The sequence below is a fragment of the Gasterosteus aculeatus genome, chromosome 14, assembly GCF_964276395.1.
Source record: "Gasterosteus aculeatus chromosome 14, fGasAcu3.hap1.1, whole genome shotgun sequence".
NCBI classification, from domain to species: Eukaryota; Metazoa; Chordata; class Actinopteri; order Perciformes; family Gasterosteidae; genus Gasterosteus; species Gasterosteus aculeatus.
The window spans coordinates 13172483-13190446 of NC_135702.1; the positions used below are offsets into that span (position 1 = coordinate 13172483).

Here is a 17964-nt window from a genome sequence, read left to right on the forward strand (position 1 = left end):
ACCCTTACGCGGGGCACCATTTTGTTGGGCCCGGCGTAGGGGCAATGTGTTGTTTAATAGCCAGTGTGAGATTAAATCATTGACATCAATAGAATTATTAATACTTTTTCTCATGGTAGGTGAAGCGCATGTTTAACCCTTCGGCTCAGCTGTGGCGTGTGGTGCTGTTGCTTCAGTTGCACGTTGCTCACAACTGTGTTTCGTTAAAGTTGTGGCTCTCCTTGGTGCTGAATCGTGAATGTGGGGGTGTGTTGGGAACTTTTTTTTTTCTATGGCGTGTTGATGGTGTATATCAATGTCTGTTAGTTTTGGGTTTGGTTCCATTTCCTCTTGTTCAATTCAATTCAATTCATTTTATTTTGTATAGCCCATAATCTCAAATTACAAATTTGCCTCAGAGGGCTTTACAGTCTGTACACATACAACATCCTCTGCCCCGAAACCCACCATAGGCACAGGAAAAACTCTCCAAAAAATGAAAAAACCCTTACAAGAGGGAAAAAAGGGAAGAAACCTTAGGGAGAACGTCAGAGGAGGGATCCCACTCCCGGGATGGACAGACTACAATGGATGCCATGTGTACAGAATGAACAATGTATAATACATGCAATTCCTATGACAGAAATGATTCAAGTAATTGTGAGTAGTAAGCCAGGCGCACAGCAGGACCACTGCAGGGGCAACCACCATCAGATAGAACCACCATCCACAGAAGCCTGTGGGGAGGGAGAGCACAGAGACTTTAGGAGAGGGTAATGTCGGTTTATGAGTACAGTAATATGATTAATATCTAAAATAATGATGATGATGGCAGCAGCAGGCGTCAGCATGGCCACGGTAGGTGTCAGGACCAGGGTCCCGAAGGAACCACAATCTACGGAGACCTGATAGGGGAGAAAGCACAAAAAAAAACCCGGAAAGAAGCTGAATTAGTCATGTGCATTAATAAAACTTGAATTATGGTAGAACGAGAGCGTGAGAGAGGAGCTCTGTGTGTCCTAAGAATTCCCCCGGCATTCTAAGCCTATAGCAGCTTAACTAAGGGCTGGTCCGGACTAACCTGAGCCAGCCCTAACTATAGGCAGAATCAAAGAGGAACGTTTTAAGTTTTACTTTAAAAGAGCTGACCGAATCTGCCCCCCGGACTGAAAGTGTAACCTGGTTCCACAAAAGAGGAGCTTGATAACTGAAGGCTCTGGCCCCCAGCCTACTTTTTAAAACCATAGGAACAACAAGTAACCCAGCATCTATGGAGCGCAGTTGCCTTGTAGGGCAATACAGTGTTACAAGCTCTTGAAGATACAACGGTGCCTCACCAGCAAGTGCCTTGTAGGTGAGGAGAAGTATCTTAAAATCTATTCTTGATTTAACAGGGAGCCAGTGAAGAGAAGTTAATACAGGAGTGATATGATCCCTTTTCTTAGTTCTTGTTAATACACGTGCTGCAGCATTCTGAATCAACTGGAGAGGCTTAAGAGATTTAAAAGAGCAGCCTGATAACAAAGAATTACAGTAGTCCAGTCTGGAAGTGACAAACGCATGAACTAATTTTTCTGCATCACTTTGAGACAGGAAGTTCCTGATTTTTGATAAGTTACGTAGATGAAAATAGGCAGTCCTTGAAGTCTTCTTTATATGCGAGTTGAAGGTCATATCCTGGTCGAAGAGAACTCCCAGATTCCTGACGGTGCTGCTGGGTACCAGAGCAATTCCATCCATAAAAACTGTATCACGTGACAGCTGGCTTCGAAGGCGCTCTGGGCCTATCAGGATAACTTCCGTTTTTTAGCATCAGGGAGTTGCCGGTCATCCAAGTTTTGATGTCTCCAAGACATTCTTGAAGTCTAACTAACTGGTCCGTCTCTTCTGGCTTGATCGACAGATACAGTTGAGTATCGTCTGCATAACAATGGAAGTTTATGCGGCGTTTCCTGATAAGATCGCCCAAAGGAAGCATATAGAGGGTAAATAAAATCGGTCCAAGTACAGAACCTTGTGGGACTCCGTGACCAACATTGGTGGTCTTTGAGGATTCACCGTTTACAAGCAGAAACTGGGATCGGTCCGATACGTAGGATTTAAACCAGCTGAGTGCAGTTCCTTTGATACCAATTAAATGTTCTAGTCTCTGCAACAGGATACAATGGTCTATGGTATCAAATGCGGCACTGAGGTCCAGCAAGACAAGAAAAGAGATGAGTCCTTGGTCCGATGCAAGTAGAAGATCATTCGTAATTTTCACCAGTGCTGTTTCTGTACTGTGATGCACTCGAAATCCTGACTGGAAATCCTCGAACAAAGCATTGTTTTGTAGAAAGTCACATAATTGATTTGCGACGGATTTCTCAAGGATCTTAGAGAGGAAGGGAAGATTAGATATAGGTCTGTAGTTAGCCAACACCTCTGGAGCAAGAGTAGGTTTCTTAAGAAGAGGTTTAATTACAGCTACCTTGAAGGACTGTGGTACATGTCCTGTCAATAAAGACAGATTCATAATATCTAATAAGGATGTGCTAACTAAAAGAAAAACTTCCTTAAGCAGTTTGGTCGGAATCGGATCCAAGAGACAAGTAGAAGATTTAGACTTTGAAAATAAAGAAGTCAGTTGATCAAGGTTGATGGAAGAGAAGGCATCCAAACAGGCATCAGGGCCCACTGCTGCATCCAAGGTTCCTACATCGGAGGACAGGTCGGCACTGGTTGAGGGCAGGAGACCATCAATTTTCTCTTTGATAGTCAGAATCTTATCATTGAAGAAGTTCATGAAGTCATTACTAGTGAGGTCCAAAGGAATACACGGCTCGACAGAGCTGTGACTCTCTGTCAGTCGGGCTACAGTGCTGAAGAGAAACCTGGAGTTGTTTTTATTTTTCTCTATTAATGATGAGTAATAAGATGCTCTTGCGTTACGGAGAGCCTTCTTATACGTTTTAAGGCTGTCTTGCCAAATTAGCCTAGATCCTTCTGATTTGGTGGAACGCCATAATCGTTCAAGTTTCCGCACAGTTTGCTTTAGGTTCCGTGTTTGAGGGTTATACCACGGAGCAGACTTCCTTCTTGTTGCTATTCTTCTTTCCATAGGAGCAATAGCATCCAGCGCCACTCTCAAAGAGCCTGTAGCAGTATCGACAAAATTATCGATCTGGGACGGACTGAGGTTCTCACAGGAGTCTTCTTGTATCTTGAGGCAGGCCTCAAGTTGAAAAATAGTTTTTATGTTGCTTCTCCATACATCTTGTTGCTCACATGCAGTGGCGTAATGGATGGGACAATCACGTTCTGTATGGAAATCTGAGTAAAAATTTGATTTGTTTTTCATTTTTTGCACTCTATATAGCGATTGTGTGTTGTTGGCCTTGATTCAGCGCGTACAGGCTTAAGTGAAACCAGGGAGAAAAGGCGGTTGATCCTGTGAAAGCTTGTGATAACAAAGACATATAACCGTGGTGCCAGAGTACTGTTCAAGATCAGTGGGCGTTAGTGATACTCTGCAGAAAATGAAATGGGGCCCCGACAAATCCTCTCAATCAACTGTGCAATCAAAAGATAACCATAATACCACTTTCTCTACAATATCACTTTCTCACAATGTTTCATTGCATGATTGGTTCATGCAGTTCACCTTGGCCAGTTGATCTTGTTGTTTCTGTGTGTTGTGTATTATTTCCTTTGAAAAAACGAAATTCTTCAGATTGCTTTTGTGGTCTCCAGATGGTATGTTGACAATAAACAATTTTTAAAAATCCAGAGGATATTGCATTAAACCAACAATATTTGAGGAATACGATGTTAAATCACACTTTACCTTTTGACTTACTAGATGGAGAATACTGTTAGCACTGTAAGCAAGTTTGTGTTGGAGAATTGTGCAGTGTGAACATAATTCCGACAAATACCTGCCTCTTAACTTTGAGAACTCAACCAAAGAAAGACTCAAATGGCTTCACGTTATGGCGAATGTTAAACACAGGAAAGCTTCTTTGGCATGAGGAGCAGGTGCAACAGTTAAATCCTTTTTGAACGTTAACTAAAAAGTTTGAAATAGGTTGTTTGCAAGGCAATGCTACAAATTGCCATCTTAACACATTACAAGAATGAAATCAACTATTTACTGGAATAATTCCAATAAGACTGTACTAGAGTGTTTGCATTTTTAAAGTATCAAAGTCTGACAGGTACAAAGTGTACAGTACTTGTAAAACCTAATGTATGTAAAATAGAGAACATCATTATACCACCCTTGAGAGCATCAACATATTTATTTTCAGGTTACTCTTAAAACACAATATTGCTTCTGCATGATATGACTATTAAGGAAATGCTTCTGCCTGCTATATAACGAAGAGCCTCTAGAAATAATTCACATTCCTCAGATTCCTCAATTTACTAGTGGGGGATTTATCTTGCTGAAGGCAGACTCACCTCTATTACATATCTCCCTGAAGGGTGTAAGCGCCGGATGTTCTGTGAATGTTCACATAAATCATTGTCATTATGTTGAATATTACTGAATAAATAAGTAGATGACAAATGTAATAAATATGAATTATTATGAATCATTTAAAGAATACCACCTAAAATCTGTTAAAATGTTTTTTTTGTTTGCTGGATTGACTTGATTATTTAAAAAAAGATATGAACATATTAAAATGATATATTGCTTAAAACTGTCAAGATATTATTCATTATCTATATTGGTGAGACACGCTGGCCTGCATGGGCTGTACCATTTATCTTTTAAGGCAGTGGTCCCCAACCTTTTTTACCTCACGGACCGTTTTCATGTCAGACAATATTTCGCGGACCGGTCGAAAAGGTCCGACGGGGGGGGGGGGGGGTAGTCGCGCGCTCTGTGTTCGCTGGTCGGCGAAACTGCCGTGCACGGTAAAAGGACAAGAAAAACGCCTGGTGACGTGTGGGGAATATGCCAGAGGGACGACCGCACATAATTAGGAGAACATTTTCAAAATAAAACTTTTTTCAGAAAAAAAAATATATATAAGCTTTCTGTGGTGCGGCCCGGTACCAAACGGCCCGGTGGTTGGGGACAACTGTTTTAAGGCATACTGATACTAATGCAGTACTTCTATTGATATATCATGTGAATGGATTCTGTCTGTGTAATGGTTAGCTAATTGCTACTGCACTGCATAGCAATAATGACGAGGTAAATGCTGAGTGCGATATTCACACCCACTTCGGTCAAATTGTTATCTACGGGTTAAAGCTCTGTCAGCATCTTTTTAAATATACCAATGCCGAGACATAGTGCTGATGAGTTTTTCTTTCACATTTCCACTTCTAACAGAAGTCAAGATGGTTCCTGATTTAGGGGTCTAACTGCTTGATTGCCATGTCCTGCATTGTAAACAAGTGTTACTGAAAAAAATAATATTTAAATTTCCAAAGCAAGCTTTGATGCTCTCATCTTCAACTGCTTATCCGGGGTCGGGTTGCAGGGACACCTGCTATAGCAGGGGACCCCAAACTTCCCTTTCCCAAGGCGTTCCCAGTCCAGGGTGAAGATACAGGCTGGATTCAAATTGTGCCTGCCCCGGGGCCTCTTCCCAGCTGGCTGTGCCTGAAAACCTCTCTATGGAGGCGCCATGGGGCATCCTCACCAGATGCCCAAACCACGTCAACTGGGTCCTTTACACTCCGAGCTCCCCACGGCTGGCTGAGCTTCTCTTCTCTTCTCTAAGGGAGACGTCAACTGCCCTCGTGCGGAAATCCATTTTGGCTGCTTGGACCAACAACCAGGTTTCTTTCGGTCATGGCCCATCCTCCATGACCATAGGTGAGGGTAGAAACAAAGATGGGTTAGGACACTTTCCCTACCCACTTGTGGCGTACAGGCCTTGGATGGCCTCAAGAAGGGTCCCCCTCACCCCATGCTCCCGCAGCACCTCTCGAGGAACCCAGTCACAGGCCTTGTCCAGGGCCACAATACACATGTAGACCTGGTGAGCAGACTGCCAGGCCACCTCAATTTACATTGCAGAGTAAAGAGCAAAGTAGAGAGCTGGTTTGTTGTGCCACAACCACGATCCACATTGTTCCTCTTCAATCTGTGGTTAGACTATCGCCTGAACCCTCCTTTCCACCACCTTGGAGTCGACTTTACCAGGGAGTCGGAGTGTAATGTGCACACTCTCTGGTGCCCCTTTTTGAAGAAAGAACCACTACCCTGGTCTGACAGGCACTGTCCCAGGCTTGCATGCAATGTTGAAGAGGCGTGTCATCCAAGACAACCCCCCAACACACATTGCCTTCAGCATCTCTGGATGGATCTCATCAATCCCCAAGCCTTTGCCACTGTGTTGTTTGACAACATTAGTGACTTCAACCAGGCAAATTGAGTATGATTCTTTCTCAGCCTCCAGTTTGAGAGTTCCTCAAAAGGGCTACTTCCACCTGCAAATAACCTCCTCTGTTGAAGTCAACAGGGTCCCGTCCTTACTGTACACAGCTAGGATGATTCCTATATACCTTTATTGCTCTCATTGGCGAGGTAAAAGTATAATTCCCTTGTTTACATATGTTGTTGGAATGAGAGCAGCTCAATGTTCATAGCGTGTGTGTTGTTAAGCGACAGAGCGCGAGAGAGAGTGATAGTGGACGCACACATTAAATGTTAAATGTTCAGTTAAGTGACACAATCAAACAACCAAACAATGAGTGATAACGGAATCTGCCATTCCCCCAGATGGCAAGATTAAGCCACGCATGCCTAAGGATGGCACACAGTATATCATGTGACGGAACCTCAAAACAGCACAGAGTCCCTGAAATAGCAGAACAAACTGCTTTACCCTTCGCCTCAGAGTGTTGCATCAAAAGGATCTTTCAGGAAATTTGTTTGGAAACTCCACCGGAAAGCTGATACTCTTGACTGTCAGTCTGAAAAATGACGAGCCAAATGGTGAAAGATACTTTCAAATATCTCCTTTTGAGCGGTTCTGTCTTGATTCAGCTTAGATTGGCTTTAATGACACGAGGGAGAGCAGGCAGCTGATCCACTGCAAGCAAGTGATAACAAAGACAAACAGCCAGCTTTGGCACCAATGAAATCACAGATCACAGTCCTATGACGATCAGTGCACGTTTGACAACTGACAAAATCCTAATAAATCACTTGTGCAATCAAGTGATGGTGATTAAATCAATTTTTCTGGGACGTTATCTGTGTGACTCCATCTTTTGCTAACTCTAATGTCTGTTAGTGGTTCTGTATGTGTACATGCGCATGTGTGGCTCTGTTACGAGCCGGTTTAGGTTCTCTGGGAAACAATGCAAGGCATGCCATGTGAATGTTCCATTTTCCCACTGCAAAGTGGTTTAAACACAACATAATCCCTCTGAAGGCCTAAGCATACAAGCTAAATCTACATTTTCTGACTTTGAAAATGCAAATAGGCTACATTGTGAATGTTCAAGTTTCTTCAAATAAAGTCATATTTGCCATGACCGAATTATTTAAGTCGCCAAAAAAATTGTAAGTGAGGCCCCAGTTTCATTCACATTTTGCAAACAAGAATTAGAAAACACTTCAAGGCCTCCTTTAAAAGAAAAAAAAACAGCATTTATTGTATGAATATCTTTCCTACAACAAATTGAATACATTATCTTATCTGCATTTGGCAGTTATACAATTAATTATAATTATCAATCATACAAGAAACAATATGAGAACAACTCAACTGCTTAAAAGTGCATATTGTGTTTTCTACATGCGGCCACTTTTAAGTGTTTTTGCCATCGTATGCAATTTAGAAATATTAAATAATGTGAAATTTGAATTTCAAAAATGAGAACCGTAAAGAAAAAAACAAAACAGATATCAGCCTTTTTTGCACGCCAAGCGAAGAAAAAGTGATATATAGAAGCATTAAGATTAACTTTTCACTGGAGCCCCAGCAGAACCAACAACGTGGGGTTAATCAAAACCCCACACTTTTTCTACAGGTTTCTATTACATTGGGGACATATAATGCATGGTGTTTAAAAAAAGGCATTTGCCAAGTACGTTTTGACCATTAGCCGTGCATTTTGATTCTGAGCCAGAAATAGGACTGCACCTATTGCCAGTGGTGCTATGACGATAGCTTTGGTTGTGGAGAAGTACGTGAGTTGAAACGTTGGTGTTTGCTCGACAGGATCCTTAACGGTTAAACTGTGCTGAACTGCTTCCTGCTCCTCCTGGGTCAGGGTCAGGGGGAAGAGTTCGGCCAGCACTTCCAGAGCTGCTCGCTGACCAGCTTGTACTGCACCACTCATGTACCCACACCACAGGGTGGCGGTCTCTGTGCCTGCCCAGTGGATCCTGTAAATGAACGGAGATAGTGAGCCAAATACTGAACAAAAAGCCCTATGTTGCTATTTGAAAGAAACAAATATTCAGCCCATAGATGTAAATCTGTTGACACCATGTCTCTGTTCACTGACATTTGCCATTACATTCTTTCCAAGAGAAAAGTTGTTGCACCTGACTGGGGGAGTCTCACACTAAAAAAAGAATAGAACAGGTCCATAAAGGTCAGGCCACCTTACACAAACCTGAAGGGTTGTCGTTGGTGCTTTCAGTTCTTCAGGACAGCCTGAACCATGTACTGCATTGCTAAATTCATGCGTTTAATATTACTCCCAACTTCATGCTTACTGTCGGTCACAGATTACTTTGCCCTGTCTTTCAAGAGAGCGCGATAATGTTAAACACAGCCTGAGCACTAATGCTTCGTTCAGCAGTTTGCTAGTTGTATAACAGATTATCTTGAAACTGCTGCTACTTCTCATCCACCTCTGCTCCATGTAATGAAAACAAAGTTAAAAACTGCCTTTAAGCCACATCAATTCATTTGAAAGCCACGCTAGTTTGTTGTCATTGTCAATCCACAGCCATAGAGTTGTACATACTGCTGTCACAGCAGAGCTGAAGCAAGCACTACAAATAAAACATCGGTAACATAAATAAGAATAAGAATACAGCAAGTCTTTGGAGACAGTAATACCGGTTTACGGAGGGAAGCTAAACCTCTGAGGTATCTGGTTAAAAACAAATGATTCTATTCTTTTACATCTGTATTCCTTGTTTGAAAGATAGCGTACACATGTAGTAGATCATAAGTCATGTATTTACTGGCCCATGATCATAATGTACTACTATACCAGGTCTCACCCTTCTGAATGCACATCAATTAGAAGGTATGCAGATGCACTCCACTCCTGAACATTTAATCTGGCCAAGAAGCATACTTTGGACTCAATGTACCCACTTCTCGAGTGCCCTGAGCTTCACGTGATATGCAAAACACAGACCGCATGGACATTATTTATTTGCTTTCCATTATGCCTACATTCCATCGTAACTTAAATGTATTTTTTACAGTGATGAAAAAATAAATAGTTTTAAAAATGTCCAATTTCTGATTTGTACCCTCTACCTGGTCCTAAAAAATTAATTTGATGAAGTTGCCTGACGTCACCCCTGTCACGAACGCCTCCTCGTGAGTTCTGCTGGTGGGAGGAGCTTCAGTGCCGGGGGTTTACACACCTGCGCCTCATCACAGATTAACAACTGTATAAAGAGGAGGACCTGACCCCCCAGTCCCCGCCGGATTGTTAACTCACTTTTGTGCATGGATAGCCCCTGTACGCTTTTTGGATCTGGCTGTCTACACTGTACACGATTCTGACTCCGCTTTTTTCTGCCCGCAGAGTTGCCACCACGCCCCGGTCCTGACCAGCCGGCCTCCTCACTCCTCACTGTGTTTTTGCTGAATAAACAACCATTTGTCACCACCATTCTCCAGTCCCGGTCTGCTTTTGGGTTCCTTCACAAATTCTGACCATCATCCGGCCATCATGGACCCAGCAGATCTGGACGCCGTTCGCAACGCGGTTTTAGCCCAGGGAGCCTTGTTGGGCCAGCAACAGTACATTACAGTACCGCGCTAGTGGACATTATGGGCAGCCTGCAAAGCCTCTCGGTCAGCATGTCAGCAATACAAGATCGACTAAGTACCCCAGCCACACCTATCACAGCTGCGCCATCACCTGCAGCGTCTAATGAGTCCGATTCGGTGCCCTACCGCAAACCCAAGGTCCCAACCCCCGAGAGTTATGATGGGAATTTAGGAGAGTGTCGCTCCTTTTTGATGCAATGTGGGTAGGTTTTTGATCAACAGCTCCGTACATACTTCACAATCAAGTCGCGGATTGCTTATGTGTTTGGACTTCTGCGGGGGAAAGCCTGGGAATGGGCTACTGCGTTATGGGAACGACAGCACTCAACGGTAAACATCTACAGAGACTTCACAGCCGAGATGAGAAAGCTGAGGTAAGGACCCGGTCCGAGGTAAGGACGCCTCCGCTAGACTGATTTTATTATGTCAGGGAACACGCAGCGTAACTGACTACACCATCGAGTTTCGCACTCTAGCATTGGAGAGCGGCTGGGACGAGGAGGCCCTACAAGCAGTGTACGGTCATGGAATAAGTGACACAATAAAGGATGAGTTGATATCATACCCTGAATGTAATTGCCTAGAGCAGGGGTCTCAAACTCAAGTCAGGTACGGGCCAGATGCAGCCCACCTCGACCGAACGCGGGCCAGACCATTATGGCCGACGGGGGGGATGACACTGACGGTCCGACCGGCGAACGGAACGGTCGGCGCTGGGGTGGAGGTTGTAAGTGGCTGCTAACAGCGAGGTTGCTACAATATGGAACTCGCGGGCCGCACTAACATTACACTTTCATATGAAGGCGGGGGCCACAAAATATCGTCCCGAGGGCCGCAATTGGCCCGCGGGCCGCGAGTTTGAGACCCCTGGCCTAGAGGATCTGATCGCGTTGGCCATTCGGGTGGCTAACCGGGGTCGGGAGAGGAAGAGAGAGAGACAGCGGGGCATTTTTTCGGCCCACAGTCGTAACACGCTGGGAAGGAGCGGCCAGCAACGCGTATTCTGCACCACCAAGCACGGCAAGTGAGCCAAGACTACCCGAACCTATGCAACTCGGACGGTGTCAGCTAGAGGAGGAAGACCAGCGGCGGAGAGACAGCAACAGCTGTCTATATTGTGGTCATTCTGGACATTACATCGCCACCTGTCCTAAGCGGCCGGGAAACCGGCAGGCTCGCTAGACGGAGGGAGGGGAGACTGGAGGGAGGAGACTAGAGGGCCTAACTACTGTTTTTTCCTGTTCCTGTTCCCGTTCCCGTAACCTGTTTCATGTCACCCTCTACATCAAAGGTCAGTGTCTGCAATTCCAGACGTTAATTGATTCTGGGGCTGATGACAGCTTTATAGATTCTGAGTTGGTGGAACAGCCGGGGCTCTCCACAGAAGAGTTGAAGGAGGCCATTGAAGCAACCACCTTAGACGGCAGATTACTGGCCAAAGTCACCACCAGAACTGAGCCCGTCCGTTTACTGTTATCAGGTAACCACTCTGAAGACTTGTGTTTTTTGCTTATCAGTTCACCTCACATCCCCCTGATCCTGTGCCACACCTGGCTGGTAAGGTAGGATCATCAATTGGAGTTCAGCATGCCATGCCAATTGTCTTCTGTCTGTCTGTTCTCAGTCTGTGTGTGGCCAAGAGACCGTCGATCAACCTCCCAATCTTACACCGGTTCCTGCTGTCTATCATGACCTTGGTGAGGTGTTTAATAAACAACGTGCACTCTCACTACCCCCTCATCGTCTTTATGATTGTGCCATTGAATTGATACCGGGCAGAAATGGAGTCAGGCTTCTTCTTTGTGGGAAAGAAGGACGGCACCCTGACGCCCTGTATTGATTTTCGAGGACTCAACAACATCACAATCAAGAATAAGTACCCTCTTCTCCTTATGAACACCGCGTTTGACTCCGTTCAGGAATCCACCTTTTTCACAAAACTGGACCTCCGCAACGCATATCACCTGGTAAGGATAAGGGAAGGTGACGAGTGGCTCACGGGATTTAACACGGCGATGGGTCATTTTGAGTATTTGGTGATGCCATTCGGTCTCACCAATGCTCCCGCAGTTTTTCAATGCCTGGTCAATGACGTACTTAGGGACATGATTAGATGTTTTGTGTTTGTTTATTTAGATGATATTCTAATATTTTCCAAAGACCCCTCTGAGCATGTACGCCAGGTGCTCCAGCGGTTACTGGAGAAACCGCCAAGCCAGGTGGGCCCTGTTTTTCGGTAAATTCCGGTTGTCCCTTACCTACAGGCCTGGCTCCCAGAACCATAAACCAGATGCCCTGTCTCGAATATTCGCCAAGGAGGAGGGGGCCTGTGCCCAGCCAGACACGATTGTGCCCAGGACTTGTGTGGTGGGAGCTGTCTTGTGGAGAGTTGAAGAGGAGGTAAAGGCTGCTCTCCTAAACAACCCCGGCCCAGGTAACGGCCTGCCGGGTCGTCTTTTCGTTTCAGACCCAGTCAGATCGACAGTACTAAAGTGGGCACACACTTCCAAGCTGACATGCTATCCAGGGCTGGCTCAGAAGGTCAGAAGGTGTTTTTGGTGGCCGTCTATGTGGGAAGATGCCAAGTCCTATGTCTCCGCCTGTCCCGTCTGCGTCCAAAGCAAGGTTTCCAACCGACCCAGTCCTGGGCTGCTACGTCCCCTGCCCATGCTTCTACGTCCCTGGTCTCATCTGGCATTGGATTTTGTCACCGGGTTGCGTCCCTCTGAAGGTAATACAGTTGTACTCACCATAGTGGACCGTTTTAGTAAATTTGTGCGTTTCCTGCCTCTGCCCAAGCTCCCCTCAGCGAAAGAGATCGCAGCAGTGCTGGTCAAGGAGATCTTCTGTATCCACTGCCTACCCAAGGACATAGTGTCTGACCGGGGACCGCAGTTCACTTCAGCGGTGTGGAGGGCGTTCTGCATGGCCGTGAGTGCCACAGTCAGTCTCTCCTCTGGATTCCACCCTCAGACAAATGGCCAGGCAGAAAGAGCCAATCGGACACTAGAGACTACACTGCTATGTTTAGTCTCTTCCAACCGTCGGCGCACGCCTGCCCCAGCCTATTCCGTGGGTGACAAGGTATGGCTTTCCACTAAGAACCTGCCATTGAATACCGAATCACAGAAGCTGTCCCAGAGGTACATCGGGCCATTTGTGGTGAAGCGGGACATCAACCCTGCGGTGGTCCGGTTCAAGCTGCCTCAAACTCTCGGGGTCCACCCAGCCTTTCACGTTTCCTGCCTGAAACCGGTTCTGCTCAGTCCCTTGCTTCCTCCTCCTTGAATCATTGACGGGGGTCCCGTATATACAGTACGGCGGATTATGGACTCCCGCTGTCTGGGTCGGGGGTTCCAGTTTCTTGTGGACTGGGCGGGTTATGGACCTGAGGAGAGGTGCTGGATTCCCCAGAGTCAAATTCTAGACACGGGGCTGATTACGGATGTCTACCGTCGTCTGTACATGATTCTGATTCCGCTTTTTTCTGCCCGCAGAGTTGCCACCACGCCCCTGTCCTGACCAGCTGGCCTACTCACTCCTCACAGTGTTTTTTCTGAATAAACCACGATTTGTCACCACCATTCTGAGTCCCGGTCTGCTTTTGGGTTCCATCCCGAATTCTGACAACCCCAAGTGCATGGTCTTCTACAGCAGTGGTCCCCAACCTTTTTTACCTCACGGACCGTTTTTATGTCAGATAATATTTTGCGGACCGGTCGAGAAGGTCCGACGGGGGGGTGAGGGGGTGTAGTAGTCGTTGCGGGCGGAGCGAGCAACGGGGGGGTAGATTTTCAAAATAAAACTTTTTTTCAGAATATATATAAGCTTTCTGTGGTGCGGCCCGGTACCAAACGGCCCTGGGGACCACTGTTCTACAGGATCACATTGATTTGACACTTTTGTTAAAGCATGCTCTGTAAAAGATCTATAAAGCAGTGACTAGGCTAAGAGGGCAACAAATCCAATGACCACTGAGACCATACACAAATGAAAACGAATGAAGCAAGCAATGAATTTACCAAGTTTGGTAATGCCACTTAAAAAAGGCTGCAGTGGTGTAGAATCCCTTAATCCACCAACTCAAATAACAGTAGCCTACAGCAGCCGGCACAACTGTTATAATGGGCACAAATGTTATACTGTTATACACTTATTCAAAAAATAAGCTGTTTGTGCTTGGCCAAATCGAACTGATATCTTTCAAAACATCAGTGCTCTGTGAATATAATGCTAATATGCTAATAATATAATGCTTTGTTTTGTAAATTGTGGAGAGAGGTTAGTAGGTGAACACATTGGTCTACCATTTAAAATCTACAAAATGGAGGATTTCCAATAGTTGGCAAAGGATTAATCTAATCTGTAAAACCAGGAATAAAAGATAAAATAAATCCCTCTGAGCCAACGGGATATCATTGTGACCTCCGCTGTAGACAAACTATTGTGCGGTGTTCAATTTAATCACCTTTCTCGGTGGACGGAGTCTGATACTGCGATCGTTTTTCATGCCCAGTGTTGTGTTCTTGCGGTCGGTTCCCTGCTGCTCTTACTGTCTTTTCACTTGTATTCCCAGTGAGATATACGGTACAATCACCTAAGTACAGGGAAATAAGCAAGGTACATTGATTCAATTGTTTATTGTATGAGACGGTTCTTTGCTTGTTGGTATACGATACAACACTAGTCCACTGCAGCAGAACGGAATCCTTTCATGGCTGTTTAATATACATTTTAGAAGCTAGGCTGCTGCACTATGCCAAGGAGATTTGTGCAGCGGATCTGTGGCCAGCATTCAATACATTCAACTTCTTGAATAGTGTTTCTGTGAGTCCATGCTATGGTCCAAATGCTGTGCAGAGATTGAGCTTCAAGACACCAACAGATGTTTAGTTCAGTGCTCCAATTAGAATTTATTACACTTCAATACATTTTGCCATTAACCTTTTTAAATCTTCAAACATTGCTTGACTGATCTGACTAGACTCTTGTATTAGCATATTCTTTTGTTTTGTTTTACAGCATCATCTCATTAAATTCATTAGACTAACTAGTCTAACATTCTCTTTATTAATGTTTTTTGCCTTTACAGAGACCTCAGGGAAATAAATGGCACACTAGCTGTTAAAGGTTCAGCTATGTTCAGCTACAGTAGTCTCTCTGTTGCTACGTCTCAAAGTCGCCAGGCTGCATCCTTCAGGACGCATTCGTTGACCGCATACGTCACTTCTGCTCCGACTCGGCTGCGACTCGCTTGTAACAACTTTGTGTTACTGCCAAACATTACTCTTGGAAAAGTTATTGCATGAATTTACATGAATTTCTGTTTGAAAAAGTCACATATGAATATTGTCGTGCTTTTTTCCCATGTGATACTGCTGAATGTACCAAAACTGCGCAGGATTTTAGAACGTGCAACATTTTACAAACGGCGGCCAATACAAAGACGACCTAGAGAATGACGTCTTTGTATGTGGAAGTCGAGAAAAGTAGAGACTTTTTTGCCCCGTGCATCGCCACTGCTGCTTTTTATCGCCTTTTTTTCGCGGATATATTTGTCTCGTATTTTCCTCCAAAAATTTGTACACCCCTCAACCGGCAAACCGATGTTTGTGGAGATCTCCCTCCATGAATCGGACGCCATCTGCGCATCCTTATAGTCCGGCAATGACTGGTTTATGTGTATATGTGGTCATATTTACGGATCTTCTGACAAAAGCTCTTCAATCTAAATAATTCTCTCTTCAAAAATCTTCCTTTTAAAAATAGCGGTATTGTGCTATGAAACCGGAAATGTGAGACTCCGGAAAGGATGTAGTTTGCAGACCAATCACAGCCTTGCTGCGTGAAAGCTTGCGTAGCTTTTGACGCTAGTCTAGGAAAATGGGTCGACGCACGCGACCACGCACGAAGGCGTAAAAAAGCACACAAGGGGCTCTTGTGTGTGCGTGTCCCTGCGTTCTCTGAAAATGCATAACTATAAACTAGGCATAAGTGATAACGTTAACTGCCCCCCCACCATACAGCCGCTGACCCAGATTCTCACCTGAACCCCCCCTCCCCCGGGTCCATGTACTGTTCTGAACATCAATGAACCAACAGACTTTCATAACAAATGCACAACGAGCAGCTAATGTTACCGGGAGCCGCTGCAATGTTAACGGCCTGTAGTTATTAGTGAAAAGTCACTTATATGGTTTATACTATACATATACATATTATTACATATTATGAACAGAAATGGATCAACGTGAGCTCAGTTAGACAAGTTATGAACCTGAAATATCACTTAATATACAAAGAAACAACTTGCTTTGCTTTTTTTTTGTGTGATTATAAACTTTTAACAACATTTAGTCGTGCTTTAAGGAGCAGGAGGAAGCAGCATCAAGCTGAAGGAGAAAGATGTGTGTGGTGACATTCAGCTGCTGTAGCTTGGACATATTTTGGAATATCTTATGGTTACAGTTAAAATAGCTTGTATCGGATGCAATAGAAAAATAAGAAGGCCTTGCATACAAGTGAATACATGTGTTTGCTGTGGTATTGACAGTATTGATGGAATCTCCTCTGCCTTGAGATTGCATTGTTACTTTTAGCTGAAAGTACATGGCCTTAATTTGAATTTAAAATAACCAAAACAAGTTCTTCTCTCAGCCTGAAATATATCATGCTCCGGAGGAGCATGAGCATATCTTAGATTAAATAAAATAAGAAGATTATCTTCTTTATCTGTAACTTTGTTTTTGGGGCTTTTACGGCTTTAACTGTCAAGCACACGCAGGATGCTAGGCAACAAGAGCAGCGGAGGTAAAGCTGATAACGCAGGCAGGAAGTCCCCCCGTAGGCCACACCGTCCCATTTCAGAGAACGCTCAGGTTCAGCCTACGCGGTTGTTGGAGGACCCATCCTGGGTCTACTGTGAAGGCTGCTGAAGGCTACAAGGATGCAGCCCAGCGACTTTGAGACACAGTTACTGTCTCTGTCTGAGCAGGTAGTGTGCACTGGGTTACAATGTTCCTATTTCCTCAAAGGGGTCACTGATAGTAAAAGTTTGCAATCCACTGTGCTGAGGATAGGGATTTGTCATGATAAGTCCTTGCATAGCGTTGGGAGTGCACTAAGTAAAGTTTGATGTACATATTGGGATGTAAAGATCTTAACACTTTTAAGACAGAGGTTTGTAAAAAAATGATGAATGAAGATTAACATATTTTTACTCTGCTTCTTTGGGGCTCCCCTACAAATCAGGCTGGTGTTTTGGAATGACCGTATTTCTTTGCTCGGAAGGGAGAAGGCCTAATCCAGAAATAGCAGAATGGATGCAAACTTCACTGTTTGAACACACATGGATGTGGTGCTAAACCCGTAGAAACGTCTAATCCTCAGTATGGGTCCAAAACTAGACTCATGATAAATAATTGTTATTCCGTGCATAGATTTCTGGAAAAAAGAAAACCCTTGACTGAAATAATCCTGTTTTGTTTTTGAAAGAATATCAGCATCCTACAAAGCAAACAGTGTTAGTACAGCATGAATCTATTAAGGTCAATATATCCTGAGATCCTGTTCCTTTCTTCTCACACATTCTTGTCTATACTCTCTTATCCCAACTATTATTGAGTACAGAGGGCCTCTGTGTAAGAACCTTTCATACTGACCTCTCAGGCATGGTATACATGAGAATTATGACCAAAAAAAATACACTGTATTGAGTCATTCTTTCCCAAAACAATTCCAATTCCATCATTCAATAACTCTAATGGAATCCTCCTAGATGTTATACACATTATATTTGAAGTACCACCAGTATTTTTCTCTCCCCAGCATAGGCTGGTCTTCTTACACAGGGTGGATTTGAATCAGAATAAGTCAAGTCAGAACATGCCCTTGGGGATCCATTTTCTAGGGGTAGGAATGTGGATAAGGGCTACTCCCCCATGCTGCTGATTGAGTCACGTCATGTAATGAGCTTCTCCTGCTCCCCACAGACGTAATGTCA

General features: G+C 44.4%; 1 protein-coding gene across 1 annotated transcript in view; it reads right to left on the bottom strand.

Annotated features, from left to right (window-relative positions):
• Nucleotides 1-338: 338 nt before the first annotated feature.
• LOC120832357 (putative flavin-containing monoamine oxidase A) overlaps nucleotides 339-17964 on the bottom strand; it is a 43068-nt gene continuing 25442 nt past the window's right edge. Inside the window, exons 12-13 of the mRNA XM_078088240.1 lie at nucleotides 8079-8323; nucleotides 339-884 (exon numbers count right to left, since the gene is read on the bottom strand). Coding sequence (XP_077944366.1) covers nucleotides 784-884; nucleotides 8079-8323 — 346 coding nt within the window. The 3' untranslated portion in view covers nucleotides 339-783. The remainder of the gene's footprint in view (nucleotides 885-8078; nucleotides 8324-17964) is intronic.